Below are 18,059 nucleotides of genomic sequence, written 5' to 3'. Positions count from 1 at the left end.
GTACCAGTTATCGGCAAGTGCACTCAGCTCCACATCCTCCTGTACCACATCACTCCATCTCTTCTCTAGCCCGTGCCACGTCCGCTTTGCCCCCTCGATCCGGCCCAACAAAATCTGTTTAGGCATGCGGTGGCTGGGCATGCAGGCTACGTGACCCAGCCAACGCAACCTTGCCTGTCGGAAGAGCTCACCAAAGGGATTTTGTCCAGATCTTTCAATGATTTGTGAGCTCCTCACACAATCCAGCCTGGTTAAACCCAGGATGGATAGTAGGCAGGCCAGCCTAAATGTTTCTAACCGGCGAAGATGTTCCATTAGTGGGGTCCACATTTCTCAAGCATAGAGAAGGGAGGGAATGACCGTGGCTGAGAAGACCTGAAGCTTCGTGCGGAGCGACAGACCAGGTAGCTTCCACACAGCGTTACGCGACCGATAAAAAGATAATGCTGCTCAACTGATTCAGAGTGAAACCTCTGCTGTTAAACTGGAGCCGGTCATGAGCACACTACCCAGGTATGGGAAACTCCACTGTCTTCACTACTGCCCCATCACCAATTGGGAGTTGTGGGGGTGACACACACACTGACACACACACGAGAGGGGGGGTCACACCCAAACGAGCTCGTTCCACACCGACCGGTGGTTCACTCACACAAACCCGCTTGCTGTACTGCCACACGGCCACAAACGCCCAGCTGTCACGGCAGACCTAGCGTCAGCATCGACCCACCGCTGCTGTAATGAATTTCCCCCCCATAATCATCATCACCATCATCCTCCCGATTACCGTATTCTCCGGTATGAGACGCCGCGGAAAGTAAGACGTACCGCAAAAACTTTGGCTTTAAAATACAGAGGGAAACGGTGGGGGTTAGAAAGTGTGTCTTATAATCTGGAGAATACGGTATCATCATCATCATCCTTATTATGTCATCACAGCCACCACACCCTGTGTTGGCAAAGATGCCTAAAAGCACAAGTGATGGAAATGTAATACAATAACCGGGCAGGTCTGTAGGTATTAAATAAATTAAATATCAAGGAGTTCGTATCATACGACAGTATTAGCTCATACACTTACAGATTTAAACCAGCACTACACTGTTATCTGACCAGGGTGATGATTCAAGCATGGAACAATGCATCGATTTAAATAGATTTGTAAGACTGCGATCATCATCAGCCATTGTTTATCTGCTGCTGGATGAAGGCATCCCCCATGCCGTGGACCATCGCTAGCGGTTCAGTGCGGCCACCGGTCCATCTCGCTATCCATCGGATCTTGAGCGCAAGCATCGACCGCTCGCGACTCGTGCAAATCACGCGCGGGAGACTTCCTGCCGTTGCGTTTAGACGAACGGAGCAAGTGAAAAAAAAATCGTACAAACAAGACAAGGGAAGTGAAAAACGAGATAAAGTGAGGGCAGTAAAACATTCAGATGGACAAATCATCGATTCTTCCGGCAGCAGAGGAGAATAAGCAAACTCCCCCACTGAGCAGACGTTGACTGGGGGCTTCAAACAGAAAGCCTCGGGTTTCTGGAGCGGAGAATGAGTGGGACAGGAATAGACACTCTGCGTGTGTCTGTCTCCGTGTGTGTCCGTCTCTGTTTAGCTCCGTGCCACTCTCTCTGTATCTCCTCTGTCTGTCGCTTTCTGTACCTCGCCGCCGCCTATCATCCCGTTCGTGCGGGGGGGGGGGGGGACAACCCCGTACGGCTGCTGATGTAGATGCAGAGCAAGAGCTACGATTTCTCTCTCCGATCGAACATTTACACTGCAAAGTTCTCACTTTAACATCACTAGCCTCGCCTACTTCGTTTATGACCCTTGGGCTACACCCATTTCAAACCTTTAAAACAGCCTGCTTCAGCAGCTTTCCCCCTTTTTTTTCTCCTGATGACAATTCCTTGTATTCTTTGGGTCTTTCGGTAAAGTCACGTAGATATAAAAAATAATAAAAAGATAAAAATGAAAGTAAAGTGAATAAAAATGAATAAAAATATCACGACATTTCGATCGCAACACAAGGAATCGTCCCCCTCTTTTTTCGATTCCTTGTGTTGCGATCGAAACGTCGTGATATTTTTATTCATTTTTTATTCACTTCATTTTTATTTTTCAAATTTTTTTTTTCTATCTACGTGACTTTACCGAAAGACCCAAAGAATAGTAAGATGTCACATTCAGACCCCTCTCAGTGATGAGATAGGACAAAACCCCTCACCGACCCCACGTCTACCAAGCCCCCCTCCCCCACCCCCACCCCCACCAAGGACGGACTCACTTGTTGAAGAGGTGGTTGTCCACCTTGGTCTTGGTGTGCGCCTTGAAGTCGTCGGGCAGCAGCATGACGCGCGCCGGCACGTGCGCCAGCTCGTTGATCTGCCACAGACGACACAACGGGGGAAGGCGGTGGCGACATGCCGATCAGCTTCGTTGGCCATCACGCCGGGCGCTCCGCCGCAGCGAGCGCGGTGCTCAATTTGAACACATTACAGGGAATCCTCTACTTACGAACATTCGACTTACAAACTTTCAGAGAAACGAATAAACCTGTCTATGTCCAGTTGCCTGTTCGGACCGAGAATCGTAAGTTTAACCGCCGCGCAATAGATGTTGGTGGTGGCATCTACATCTGCAGGACGTGAGGAACCAGTGGCATCTACATCTACAGGAGATTATATAACTTTTAAAGCCACTCCCCGTGTCTAGTGCACACGCTGTACAACATGTTTGGAAGCGACAGGAGTAAAGTTGGACTTACGAACAAATCGACTTATGGACAGACCTCTGGAACCTAACTCGTTCATAAGTCGAGGCGTCTCTGCATTGTGATCTCAAGCTCCAAATATACACCAGGGGTCAGGGTCCGGAATCGAACCCACGACCTCCTGTATACCAGGCGAGGTAGTTAACATCTCACCACCGATGCTGCTCCCCCGCCTACGCTGGGCTGCAGCAGGTTCACAAGCACAACTCAGTCTCAACGCCACTGTGCGGCCTCGATAGCAAACGCATCCTTTTTCATAGCACCGTGAAAAAGGGCTGTTGCCCGAAACGTCGTCTATTGGACCGCTTCCTTTCAAGCCCAGAGTGTCGCTGACTAACGCGCCGAGTCTTCTTTTTGGTTGCCGCTTTACATTCAGAGCAGCACCGCCAGCTGCAATCGCAACGACATTTGTCATCGAGATTCCTTACGCGCGACACAATTACAATAGTAATTAAGCGCGCCCTCGCCTCCGGGTGTGACCTGGTGATATCCGCGCGCGCGCGCAAAAATAAAAAAAGACTCGATCATCCTCGCGTCAAGATCCGCGAGCATCCACGGGGAAATCGCGGGTGGTTTTTTTAGAAGGGTCGTAACCTTTACTTAATTTCAGCCGGAGCATTCCGGAACGCCGCTCCGAGAGTTCCTTTGGCCACGCCGCCGCATCCATCGCGACCTTATGTTATCCTGAAAACCTAATTAATACTTGGTGGTGGTGGTGCTGATGCGTTGCCAGGTGGGGCACAAGCACAAACACGAATAAACATTCAACACAATTGTCAATAACACTGTGGCCTTAAAAAGGAAAAATAATATAAATCTAATTAGGCGACGTTTTCGGCAATGGCCTCTGCTGCACGTGCGACATTTTCTTGCAAGGCAGTGGTATCGACGGATGTGTTGTCGAGGGGTTTCATTTACTTATTCTCTCCAAAACCCGTTCGTCGTAGTGTGGGATAATATAGTAGAATAATATAGCTGTACTCCAGGTGGTAGTGCCTTACGCCAAGAAGCCTTGCTCCAAGCCATATAACCGAGCGAGAGATGACGCCCTCGGTCCAACGATCCATTGATTAACAATGATCCCCAAGCTTGGGATAACTTGATAGAACAGTAAAACCTTGGATTGCGAGTTACTTGGTCTGCGAGTGTTTTGCAAGACGAGCAAAATTTTTAAATAAATATTAATTTTATAAACGAGCGAGGTCTTGCAAAACGAGTAGTACGTGTCTACGCTTTGTCTGCCGAGCGTCACGTGATCACAACTGATATACCAGTGCTTTGATATACGAGTGCTTTGATATACGAGTGCTTTGGATTACAAGCACGTTTCCGGAACGAATTTTGCTCGCAATCCGAGGTTTTACTGTACTGTACGTGGCATGCAATTGGGTAAGAAACATGCTGCTGTATTCGTGTGTGCGGCAATGGGCTCACGTGACCTCCACATCCGCTAGTGGCCGCTACATTCACCACAATTGGGGGTTTTTGTTAAGTCGCGTCCCTTGCGTCCACTCAAGAACGTACAACAATTCTGTCTTGACCACAATATATTTTGCGCGTTATGTTTGACAAGCAAACTGTATCGTTGAGTTTTTAACAAGTTGTCTCCGTGTCGTAAACTCACGAGTTACTTTATCACTCCCTCCCCCCCCGCCAGTGTTGAAGAGAGGAGAGCTTCCCCTCAAAGATTATTAAGTTCATTATTTTTTTGTTCTTTCTAACGTCTTTAAATATGAGAAGTTGAATCAAAGTCGTCAACAATTTAAGGGTTATTTGCGGAAAAATACAAACATTTTTGGCAGTAGTTGTTAGTGTCTGACCTGAATACAAATTGTAAAAAAAATCACGTGAGGTTAATTATGACATCGATTGAAAACTTTTGCTTGGCGAAGACAGGCTTCATGAACTAGTTTTTCATGCTTTGATACTGCCAAAAATGTCCCAAGGCAGTCGTGGAATTGTCAGATTGGCTCTAAGGAGGTAAAAGGCGCAGCCACGCAAGTTGCTGGCTCACAGCCCTGCTGGCAGAAGTGTCCTCCCACTCGCGGGAGCCCTCGAGAGCCTCCTCTACAGGGGTACTTGGTCTACTCGTCCACACTGGTCAATATCGTCTTGGAAGAGGTGGCAGTAAGAAACGCATTCCCAGCAACATAATCGCGGAATTAATTTGAACAATTTTTTTTTATTTTACCAGATAAGGCCCCACTAGGATGTATATTTCTTTTGCAGAAGCAACCTGGCTTTCACAAATGATAGCTCAACGAAGTGGCTTATCATCGTGGAAATATGCAGTAGCCAAATATCCTAAACGCACGTTTATGAATATTGAGGGAAAAACCGGAGGACCCGGAGAAAAATACACGTGCACTAATCGGGCCAGATTAGCCGCACTAATTGGCTACTAGAGGGAAGTTCTGCATTTTATACCGTGGCAGTGGTGAGTGAATGTGTCCGTGTGTGTGTTGGGGGAGCGCTAGTGTAGTGCGGTTAGCCAGCTGCACTATGAACCCGGCCACCAGTGAGGATTATCTGAACTGGTCCTGGGCCTCCCCTAGGTCGACTCGGCCTCGAATGAGTGCCTGGTTGCGGTGTGTAAACATCGCCACTGCGGAGACAAAGGCGGCCGGGCGTGGTGCTGGCCACCCACCCCCTCGTGTGCTGTTCCGGCCTTCATAGGCGCTCACTAACAGCACTTGCCCCTACAGTCTGTTAAGGCTATAGCGGAGGATATCTTTGTCTTTTTGTTAATGTATGGGCCTTCCGAATGTACGGGCTTTTGAAAGTCCTATTTGTCCCTTGGATTAGGGGAAATGAGGTTGGTTTAACACGTAGTAGTAGGAGGCAATCGTGGCCAATATTATCCACAAGAGGGTTTTTTTGGGTGAGATCACGTAAATATATAAATGTTGTGTTGTTAAACCCGCCACCAGCCGACACAGCCAATTAGTAAGGTCTGTCACGGAAACAGAACGTGCCAATTCGTCACTACGTCGTACTCAAGATTGTAAATGTTGTGGATTTACTCCCCAACACACCGGTGTGCTGTACGAGTGACTGATTTGCACGTTCGGTTTAAGTGGCAAACCTTACTAATTGGCCGTGTCGGGTGGTGGCGGGTTTAACGACACAACATTTATACATGTACGCGACATATCCCACAACACCTCTCCAATGGCAATGGAGCAGTGGAGCCAGGTACACGTACCGAGTGGTTGACTCCCCACATGAGGACGCTGAATAGGGGGTCACTCGCTCGGAAGAGCTTCATCTTCTGGGACACGAAGTGCTTCTTCCTCGACGTCGTCTTGTTCCTACGTCCACCTCCTCCTCCACCTCCTCCTCCTCCTGCGCTCGCTGCCATCGCTGTACCGGCTACAGCAGCAGCAGCAGCAGCTGGCGCCTGGGACTGCTTCGTAGGGCAGGCAGGCAGCGTCTCCTCCTCGCAGCGGGTCACCGGAGTCTCAGTGGCCGGTGTCTCCCAGTCACCGGTGTCTCCTCCCAGTGGCCAGTGTCTCCCAGTGGCCGGTGTCTCCTCCAAGTCACCAGTGTCTCCCAGTGGCCGGTGTCTCAGTGGCCGGTGTCTCAGTAGCCGGTGTCTCCCAGTGGCCGGTGTCTCCTCCAAGTCACCAGTGTCTCCCAGTGACCGGTGTCTCAGTCACCAGTGTCTCCCAGTGGCCGGTGTCTCCTCCAAGCCACCAGTGTCTCCAAGTGGCCGAGTCTCCAAGTCACCAGTGTCTCCTCCCAGTAACCAGTGTCTCCCAGTGACCAATGTCTCCTCCCAGTGACCGGCGTCTCCTGCACTCGGCTTTAGCACGAGAGAGAGACACACACATGCAGTGTATTGTATGCAGTGTGTGCATCGTGATCATGCTGTGTATTTACATCGTGATTATGCTGTGTATTTACATCGTGATCATGCTGTGTATTTACATCGTGATTATGCTGTGTATTTACATCGTGATTATGCTGTGTATTTACATCGTGATTATGCTGTGTATTTACAATGCATGTGTAGTATTCGTACGCTGGGTTTAGTTGGTATGCCGTGTAAAGGGTGCGGTGTCTATATTTGACTGTATTGTGCACGTATTGTACGCTAAGCATGTACCATTGTGTATGTGTGGTATATGTATTTATGTATTTCGTGTTTAATGTGCGTACATTGTATACTACAGACATGTTGGGGAGCATCATGTATGTCGCACCGTATACACACACACAGGCAAAGGTCCCCCGTGTAGCCTGTAACAGACTGTAGGGGCAAGTGCTGTTAGCGAGCAGCACCTATGAAAGCCGGCACGACACACGAGGGGGTGGCTGGCCAACACCACGCCCGGCCGCCTTTGTCTCCCCAGTGGCGATGCTCACACACCGCACCAGGTACCCATTTTGAGGCTGAGTCGACCTAGGGGAGGCCCAGGACCGGTTCAGACAATCGTCACCGGCGTTGCTGGCCGTGAGCGGGAACCGAACTCGGGTCGCCGGGTTCGTAGCGCGGCGCTAACCGCTGCACCACCGCTCCCCACACCGACACACACTGACACAGAGACACATGCTGACACACACTGACACAGAGACACATGCTGACACACACTGACACAGACACACACGCTGACACACACTGACACAGACACACACACTGACACACACTGACACAGACACACACACTGACACACACTGACACAGACACACACACTGACACACACACACTGACACACACTGACACACACACACTGACACACACTGACACACACAGACACACACACACTGACACACACTGACACACACACACACTGACACACACACACACTGACACACACACACACACACACTGACACACACACCGACACATGCTGACACACACCGACACATGCTGACACACACAGACACATGCTGACACACACAGACACATGCTGACACACACACTGACACATGCTGACACACACACTGACACAGACACACACACTGACACAGACACACAGACACATACAGACTGACACACACACAGACACACACACACTGACACACAGACTGACACACACAGACACACACTGGCACACACACTGGCACACACACAGACACACACACACCGACACACACACCGACACAGACACACACACCGACACACACACACCGACACACACACACAGCCCGATTCCACGAAACCCGCCACCCAGCAACACACGACCCCGCCACGATGGAATAAACTCACCACCAGAATCACTCCTCCACCACCATCACCACCACCACCATCATCATCGCCCGGGCAGCTCACGGCGTCTCCGCCTGCAACCTCGCGCGTCCTCCCAGCACCATCGCTGTCGTCACGCACAGCAGCAGCAGCTACACTCCCTCCTCTCTATACGACACCGACACCGAAACCCACAGCAGCTGCAGCGGCAGCAGCGAGCATCGCACGATGAGCGGCGTCTTCAAGCCTCGTCTATCGATTCCATCGATTCTATCGATTTCTACTTGAAACGATTCCGGCGGCTGTCGGTTTCGATTCTCGGTTTTAATCTCCCCCCGCCCCCTTCTCGCCCAACCCCCCCCCCACGTCCCCCCCCCTTGCCCAACCCCCACCCTTCCCCTCGCCCCTCCCCCGCTTCCCCCTCCTCTCGCCCAACGCCCCCCCCACCCCGCCCCTCTCGCCATATACATCACGTGGAATGTGCCAGTGGCAGTGATGCCTATCGCAGACCGCACCTCGCCATCGCTTCCTTCCCTCTGCTGCCAGATCCTGCACTTGCTTGTAACGTCGATAAGCCGTGACCTTGATGCAAGGTCACGGCTTATCCGACACATGGTCCGTCCAACTTCAACCGCTCCACCCCTCTGGCCTCTCCACCTATAGTAGACATGGAACGTTGGGGCCCAATGGGTATGTACGTGCTACGATGAAGAGCCATTGCTCCAAACATCCACCTATTGAAGAATGTTCTGCCAGTGTTGTTGACGAATACGTTGAGTTCCTGGTGACGTGACACGGCTGTTTTTTTCTCTCTCTCTCATTTCTATTCGCTTCACTTCCGTAAGGTGACAGAACTTGATTCGTTTGACTTCTCTGTCACTTTGGTGGCCCAGATCCAGTCGCGTAACGAACGTGGGGCGGGCTGGGGGTGCCTTGCCCACCCAGCCACATGGTGGCCAAGACTACCAGTTGGGGCCTCCCTTGACGACCACCATGATGAGATATATTTTCAACAACAACAACAACAGTGTAATAGAACAACAAACACTTGTGTAGCGACGCTGCGATTAGTAGGGCAAGCAGAGCCGCGATATAGACCAGCCTCTAGGTGCGATCTCGCGAGACAAATCGAATATTGCCGCACCCCCTGAGCTGAGGACGATGTCGTCACGACGCCACCGGCCAAATCACTTTGATCCCAACCAGTCTCATCCTGGCTTCGTGAATTCTCATCTGGTTCAACAAAATGGTCTTGTCACCTACCTGGGAAACGTTTGTCGCACACAGTCACGGTTCAAATTCGCTGCGGCGTAGTGCGTGTGGTGGCATTAACGACCGTAAATATGCCGTCTGCGTCACACGTGGGACATTACATATCCCGTGGCGTCATTCGCAAGAGCCGGGCCGCTGTGCGTGCCGGGGGTCGTGGGCCCAAAAAAAAACCCACAATTTTCGACAAAGCACAATCATCGTCTCGCTCCTGCAGGGGTCGGCGACTTTCGGCTCCGGGTCGGCTACTTGCGGTGGCTCTTGAAGGGTTGCTGCCTCGTGACTCGTTATTTAGTCAGGAACCAACAGCGTCTGACGTATTCACCACACAGTGCATCGCGGCTCTGGGAATACCGTCTTGAGTTTGCTTCTGGAATCGAACAAACAAACGAGAAAAGCTCTCATTGTTACTTTTGGTTGACGAGCCCTGCGCTGGTGTGAACACGTGGCAGGGCCCTCTCCAAAATAAGGTCACGAGCGAATGAATAAGTGAAGCGCTGGGTTGTGGCCAGGGGCGTCCATAGGCGGTGGCTGCGGGGCCTTTGGGCAACCCCCCCCCCCCAACGCCTTCAAACTAAATCTGCGGTGATGAAAAATGAGAATAGGTTTTAGCCTTTCTGGCAATAAAACAGGAGATGTTAAGATGTTCAAACGCCAAATAGACTCCTTTGTCAAGGCATCAAGTCGGCATTAACCACACATGCTTGGGGCAAAACAGGCAGACGAACGCATGCTCTGATAAATAATATATCATCTTGGATATTGGCAAAAGGGTCCCATTGATACAAACCTGAAGTATGACATCTAACACTGACGGCGAAGCGCGGGGTGGCCCGGAGCGGTCGCCCCAAACCCGCCGTGCCCCGAGGGACGGCGGTGGTCTTCTTGGTTCTTTCGGTAAAGTCACGTAGAAGGGAAATGATAAAATAATAAAAATTAAACATAATAAAATACAATTCTCACGACGTTTTGGCCACAACGCAAGCAGCCGTCCTCAGGTATTTTATTATGTTTTATTTTTTATTATTTTAGTATTTCCCTTCTACGTGACTTTACCGAAAGAACCAAGAAGATGAATCCCTGCAGTCACGAAAGATTTACATCGAAATTTGACGGCTGTGGTGTTTGTGTGCCCGTCATCCGGTGCGAGTGATCGGTGCGGGTTGGGGGGGGGGCGAGGAACATAGGCTCACAGTACAACGCCGGGTGTGTTGCAATGCCCACTGTCGACACCTTCGGCCCGCAGCCTATAACACCTGGTTTATCCAAGGTCTATTCGGGCTCAACCGTGCTTAGCTTTCCAATAATCCATTCAGGGTGCAATAGTATCATAATGACAGCAAACACTTTAAACGTAAATAAAAACGGATCGATCAATACGCGCACGATTCCATGAGGGCAATCGCAATCGTAATTGTCTTCAGAAAATCGACAAATAGATTAACCATCACGTTATTATGCGCCACTGCCAAAGACCCCCCGTGTAGGCTCGACAGACTGTTGGGACAAGTGCTGTTAGCGAGCACCTATGAAGGTCGGCACGACACACGACGGGGTGGATGGCCAGCATCACGCCCGCCCGCCTTTGTCTCGATGTTTACACATCTCATCAGGTGCTCATTTGAGGCCGAGTCGACCTAGGGGAGGCCTAGGATCGGTTCAAATAATCGTCACTGGCGTTGGCCGGGAGCGCGGGGATCGAACTCGGGTCGCCGGGTTCCTAGCGCAGTGCGCTAACCACCGCGCCACCGCTCCACACAGCTTCACACACGCTTACGCACGCGCGCTCGGAATAAAATTTTCGCCACATCCGTAACGAATTTTGAATGAGGTTGTGGAGGAGGGGGGTGGGCGATGGGGGAAGTGTGGGTGGGGGGAGCGGGGGGGGGGTAATGGGGGATGGAGGGAGGGTGGGTGGGTGATGAAGGTGTGGGGGGGTGGAGGCGCGTATGTGTGGAGGTATTGGAGATGAGGGGAGGGTGCAAGTGGGAGTTGGGGGGGTGTGGGGGATAATTGGATTCTGGGTCTCAGGTGTGGGAATTACGGTAGCAATTGGCCATTAATTGTCACTAATACCATTACTCATCGTGGTCCTCGTCGTCATTGTCGTCATCGCTCGTTCAATTTCTTTGAATAAATAATTATCAGCGTCGTCCCATTGCCGCGAATGTTGGAATTGGCAATGTTAATTTGCTAATGTTCCACCAGTCATATTACAACCGTGCCTTGACAAATTGCACGGCTTTTTCAAATTTAAACATTGCCATGTGGATTTGTAAAGGGGTAGGGGAGGAAGGGGGGAGGGGGCATTTTTTGGAAAAAAACTCATAACAATCATCATCAGCAGCAGCCATGGTTCATCCACTGCTGGATTAAGATCCTCTTTGCAAGACGCTGTCACCTCCTCCAGCTCATTCCCTCTCCCTGTCACTACCACTACAGGCACGAAGGTCTATCTATCCAAGCAGTCGCCATCTCTCACGACCCTGCCATGTCACAATCCACCTGGCTCCACTTTACACAACGGGCTGCTTTCATCACAGCGCAGAACATTAAAGATTTTTTTTTTGTTTTCGACTTCAGCACTTTGTCAAATGAAGGCCACCACTCGCACACCGATGTTACCCGTGGCCGCTCGTATCGCATATCACGCTGACAACTGCGCCACCCACTCCTTTCCCAGCAACGGATTATTAGCAAAACGATCTCAATTTGCAAAATAACCCGCAGAGCGCCGCACCGCCGCATGGGGAATTTATTATTTGAAATTACAAACGCACGTGATGAAATCATTTCCTGGGCTGGATTGGGTGCATTGAGAGTGGCACTGTAATTGAATCTGGATGCTGGGACGTTACACTAAGCAGCTGTTGCCGATGATGATGAACGCTTAATTACTGCTCCTCGTGGTCGAATGAGGTTGGTGTGTCCGTCCACCCGTGACCAACAAGGATCGGGTTGAGTTGGGGGGGGGGGGGGCAGTGAAGTGACAAAGTGGACATTTGCCCAGTGCCCAAACCTCCAGAGGGGGCTCAGAAAACATGGAAATATCACTTGTGTTGTTTTGCAATGAAGAGAGGTATTGCCCGTTTATTCACATTCTCGACCACCCGGCGATCCGAGTTCGATTGCCGCTGACGACCAACACAGGCGGCAAATATCTGAACCTGTCCTGGAACCTGCCCTAGATCGACTCAGCCTTAAAAATGAGGACTTGGTGCGGTCTTTAAACATCCGCACTGAGGAGACAATGGCGACCGGGTATGGTGCTGGCCACAAAACTCATAGTGAGCATTCTTAAGTTATCGCTAACAATACTTGTCCCAATAGCCTTGTGGTAGGCTACACGTGGCATCTTTGTCATTATATATATGTGTGTCGGTGTGTCTGTATATGTGTGTGGGGAGCGGTAGTGTAGCAGTTAGCGCGCTGCGCTACGAACCTGGCGACCCGAATTCGATTCCAGATCATGGCCAACATTAGTGATGAATATCTGAACCGATCTTAGGCCTCCCCTAGGTCGACTCAGACTCAAATGAGTATCTGATGTGGTGTGTAAACATCGCCATTAGGGAGACAAAGGCAGCCGGGCGTGGTGCTGGCCACCCACATCATCGTGTGCCGTGCCGGCCTTCATAGGTGCTCACTAACAGCACTTGCCCCAACAGTTTGCTCAGGCTACACAGAGGAATTGCCTTTGTATTTTTATGTACGTGTGTCGCCATGTCTGCTGTATGTGTGTGTGTGTCTGTATGTATTGCGTGTCCGTGTTTATTCTTGTTATTATGAGCTGTGTGAGAAATTGGTGAATCACGGGTCAAGACAAAGGGTCACGCGGTATGCGACCAAATCGCCCCCCTCGGAGGGGAATTCGGGACTGTGACTCGAGCGCCACCTGGCGGCCTCGGCCGGCGTGACGGCTCTGACCAACAATGCAATCACGCGCGTCCCGCTGGCGAATATCAATAGCAGAAATAACAAAGGGGGCACGCACTAAATTTCGACTTAAAGCTTTCGTGACTGCAGGGATTCATCTTCTTGGATCTTTCGGTAAAGTCAAGTAGAAGGGAAGTAATAAAATAATAAAAATAAAACAGAATAAAATACAATTCTCACGACGTTTCGGCCACAACGCAAGCAGCCGTCCTCAGGTGAAGAACAGGTCTGTCGGAAAGACAGCGTCTGAATGAACCACCAAGCTCGGCAGCGTAGTGACTAATCCCATATCTCCATTTTCCATAAATATGCTAAATTCATCTCTTGATATGCTAATTCCTTTGTCAAGGCCCTCATCCCCCCTAACCCAGCTTAAATATACGCTGCCAAGCTTGGTGGTTCATTCAGACGCTGTCTTTCCGACAGACCTGTTCTTCACCTGAGGACGGCTGCTTGCGTTGTGGCCGAAACGTCGTGAGAATTGTATTTTATTATGTTTTATTTTATAATTATATTATTTCCCATCTACGTTACTTTACCGAAAGAACCAAGAAGAGGGACACGCATTGTATACTTCGTGTTACACCGGTCTTTCTCTCTCTCTCTCGACGTACAAACATGATTACACAGCTCGCTCGCCCCACGGCTTTCTGAGAGTGCACAATTTCGCCAGCATTGGTTCACTTCCGAGCAAACTCTGCAGTGATTTCGACGCAGCAGCAGCAGCAGCCAGGCTTGGTCTGAATCAGTGCTGGAGAACTGCCGGGTGTTTTAAAGGAGCGGGGCTTAACCCGCATCGCGAACCATTCACCTCCCCCACCCTCTCCCCAAAGTGTTTCCAGTGCAATGGGGGGGGGGGGACGGCGGCATGGACACCGTGCAGTAGAACAAATTATTCGAATGTGCGCAGCGGGGTACTTGAGCCCCCATTGTTACGGCGACAAAAACCTCCCCCGCAAATGCACAACGTGAAACACATGCCGCTTGCTACGAGCACCGCGTGGGCACGAGACGGATGCGTGCATTACAATACATATCGGACAGTACACCTCCCCACACATGCATCTTGTATATAAACACGTGTTGAAGTGTGCTCTTACACAAAACCCCATCGGTCACAAGGCGCTCTGGGAATGTCTTTTTTTTCTTCCATCAGCAGCTTTAACGGTTTAACAAAAATCGCACCGTGCGACGTTTTAGACTTTTAGTGAATTCATCATCAGCGTTGGTCTCGGTGTAGTCGCGCCGTCAGTAGCGTCAGTTGTGTTTTGGTGGATGGACTTGGGCCTCAAACGAGCGGTGTGTTAACGTCGCCATTGGGGAGACAAAGGCGGCCGGGCGTGGTGTTGGCCACCCACGCACGCCCTCGCGTGCCGTGCCGGCCTTCATTGGTGCTGCTACTCGCTCACAGCGCTTGCTCCAACAGTCTGTTCAGGCAATAGGCGGCCGATCTTTGTCTTTGAAGGTGCCAGTCGGCCAGTCGAATCCAGCCCAAGAGTTGAACTCAGACTCTTGCTACTGAGCGGCTCACTCTCTCTAATACCCCCCGCCCCCTCCACCCCAGCAGCTCTAGAGAAACAAATGCTGTGCAGCAACTTTGGCGACCGCCTTCGGCTGTGCCCACATGTGTTGCGTTTAGACACGCGGCGGGGGGGGGGGCGGGGGGGCGGGGGGGGACCCGGGGGGTGGGGGGGGGGCAGGGGGTTGGGGCGGGGGGCACAAAAGACGACAAACATAAAAAAAACCCTCACACATTGCCGAGCCGTCGAATTTGAAGTGCAGTGTGCTAGCCACTGCGCCACTGCTCCCCTACGGTTCCACTCGCAATCGTGCTTACATAGTGCGTCTTCACAAGGACAAAGATCCCCCGTGTAGCATTCAACAGGCTGTTGGGGCAAGTGCAGTTAGAGAACACATTACGGCCTGCACAGCACACGAGGGGGTGGGTGGCCAGCGCCACGCCCGACCGCCTTTGTCTCCCCGGTGGCGATGTTTACACATCGCACCAGGTACTCATTTGAGGCTGAGTCGACCTAGGCGAAGCCCAGGACTAACAGATAATGGTCACTGGTGTTGGCCGTGAGCTGGAATCGAACTCGTAGGGCAACGCGCTCAACCGTGACACCAGCGACCCCCACACCAACACACGCACTCACACACAGCCACACACACCAACACACAGCCACACACACCAACACACATCCATACACACTAACACACAGCCAGCTATGGCGAGCGAGATCTGTGTTTGTTTCTTTATCCACAAAATCCGGGGTGCTTTTTTTATTCTTTTTTCAAAAGTGTGCGCTTTGTTGCGTACGCGAGTGTAACAGTCCACCCTTACGATTTTATTTTTCCCCCTCGTTCAATTCGTGCGAAACTTTGGGCAGCTGCTGCAGATTTTCTCAATTTCTGCCCGCCCTCACCGTCACAATTGGGTGAAATTGGCACAGTTGTGTGGCCCCAAAGTTGAGTCATCATCTGGGGTTTTCACGCGAGGGGTGATTTTTTTTTGTACTCCAGTAAAGTTCCGAACTGAGGCCAAAAACAATAGCTGGTCTATCCCATTATTTAATACTCAACAACATCATCATCATTACAAAATAAATTAGCAAGCAATTGGCGTCCTCATTTATTTCTACACGAAACAAAACAAATAAAAAACAATTTTTGTACACATCACATCAGCCACACGGCCTCCTGGAAGAGCATCGTTTCAACAGTATTTCGTTGAACTCAAGCGAAACTCTGGACTGGTTTCGACATTCCAGTGTCTCATCAGCAGTCCGGCTTGCTTGAATGGATGCTGGGGAACTTTCAGATGTTTGTAGGCAAGGAGTGGTTTCAACATTCAGTGTCTCATAAAACAGCATGCAGTGGTGGTGGCCAGTTTTAAAAGAACTCGAGCAATGGAAAAATATAATTATGATGAAAATATTTTTTCAACGATACATCAATGTTATTATTCAACCGCCACCATCACCACCATCAGCACAACCACCACGACCCTTTACTATCACCACCACGACGACCATCACCTCCCCCACCCACCACCGCCACCACACTTACATTCTTCATTCTGTGAGTGTAGTGAAACTCCCTTCTCGTTGGCGTCCAGAAGGTAGGCCTGCCCTGGCTTGCCAGGAGACTTTTTTGACTTTTAAACAACTTTTATTGCCGCCAGCAGCAAAAGCACTGGAGGCGATTTCGCTATGAAACACAAAGTCACCAGCAAACAAATGAAAATAAACGCTAAAAATCCACGCGCTGTGGCGCTAAAAGCACCGCGCACAACACGAAAGAAAAGTCACGTGGTTGTGGTGGTCATCGCGCACGCCACGGTGACGAGCGAGCACTTCAGAAGGTGAACACGAGGGTGGGTGCCGTCCACGCTGGTACAGAGGGCTTAAGGCGGCACGGCAAATGTAGACCTCACCTGTTCAGTCTGCATGGGATAGAGTGGCGCTCCCTCGCACGCGTGCGTTTTCTCCGGTCGCTCCGGTTTCCACCCACATTTGAAGACCCATTGGATTGGCCGATAACACCTTCATATATAGAGAACCGCAGAGCTTGGAAAATTGTTGTGGCCGGTTCACCGTGTGGCTGCCTTGCCACTTGTCTGTGGTTCCTCTCTCGTTGAGAGTGAATTAATACTGTGCATGTTACAATTATACATTAATATAAATTATATATTAGAAATTCCACCACCACTGTTTTCTGCAATCACCACCCCCCACCACCGCCATCATCAAATGTACATGCTTCATAACAACTCTACCACCACGACCATCACCACCACCACCAACAACAACAACCACCACCACGTTTACAAGTTCAATCCACTCCTCTCCCGTCTCCTCCGCTCGCTCCCACCCACCCACCCCCCACCACCACCCTTGCCTCTCCTCCACCACCACCACCCTCGTCTCTCCACCACCACCACCTCGTCTCTACACCACCACCACCTCGTCTCTCCACCACCACCACCACCACCACCACCCTCGTCTCTCCACCACCACCACCACCACCACCCTCGTCTCGACACCACCACTACCCTAGTCTCTCCACCACCACCACCCTCGTCTCGACACCACCACATCGTCTCTCCTCCACCACCATCATCGTCTCTCCACCACCACCACCTAGTCTCTACAACCTCCACCACCCTTGTTTCTCCTCCACCACCACCACCTCGTCTCTCCACCACCACCCCCACCACCCTCATCTCTCCTCCACCTCCACCCTGCACCAACCTCTCTCTAACGAAGTTGTATTTGAGTGCCGCGGGGTCTGCGTCTGGAAGCTGTTAGTTGGGGGGTGGAAGGGGGGGGGCGACTCTACCCACGGGACGGTGCGGGGGAGGGTGGGTGGTGGTAGACGTGGTGGTGGTGGTAGACGTGGTGGTGGTGGTGGTGGTTGACGTGGTGGTGGTGGTTGACGTGGTGGTGGTGGTGCTGGTGATGTGCTGTGTGGAGGTGTGGTGAAGGGTGGCGAGATGATGATGATAGTAATCATTGGGGTGATGGTGGTGATGGGTGGGGGGTTGTGTTGACATGTGTGGTACAGCGTAGCGCAGAGATAATGGTGGTGTTGTTGTGGAGTGTAATTTGGTAGTGGTGATGGTGGTGGTGCTCATGGCTATGATGCTGATGAAGGAGAGATATTGTCGAAGTCAGTGTGGGGGAAGGTGTCGGTGATTGTTATGGGCTATTAAAAAGGATCATTGCCCGAACCGTCGCCTATCATACGCATGTTGCTGCCACTCTAAGGCAGTGTTATTGACGAACGCGTGCGGCATCGATGCCGGCTGTGTAAGTTGATGCATGGCAGTGCTCGTGATGGCGGGGCGTGGGGGAGCGCTGTGGGTGACTCCGTCAGCAGCAGCAGCAA

At 51.1% G+C, this 18,059-nt stretch overlaps 1 protein-coding gene across 1 annotated transcript in view; it reads right to left on the bottom strand.

The window, feature by feature from the left end:
* The window catches only part of LOC133346190 (phosphatidylinositol 5-phosphate 4-kinase type-2 alpha-like), a 32,558-nt gene extending 24,333 nt beyond the window's left edge, over positions 1–8,225 (bottom strand). Inside the window, 3 exon segments of the mRNA XM_061557684.1 lie at positions 2,288–2,385; positions 5,979–6,578; positions 7,986–8,225. Coding sequence (XP_061413668.1) covers positions 2,288–2,385; positions 5,979–6,134 — 254 coding nt within the window. The 5' untranslated portion in view covers positions 6,135–6,578; positions 7,986–8,225.
* Positions 8,226–18,059: the final 9,834 nt, after the last annotated feature.

This window comes from Lethenteron reissneri, chromosome 23 (genome assembly GCF_015708825.2).
Source record: "Lethenteron reissneri isolate LAM-NWPU_2019-01 chromosome 23, ASM1570882v1, whole genome shotgun sequence".
Classification (NCBI taxonomy): Eukaryota; Metazoa; Chordata; class Hyperoartia; order Petromyzontiformes; family Petromyzontidae; genus Lethenteron; species Lethenteron reissneri.
Note: the sequence above shows the minus strand (reverse complement) of the source record. Positions and strands in the feature narration are given on the sequence as shown.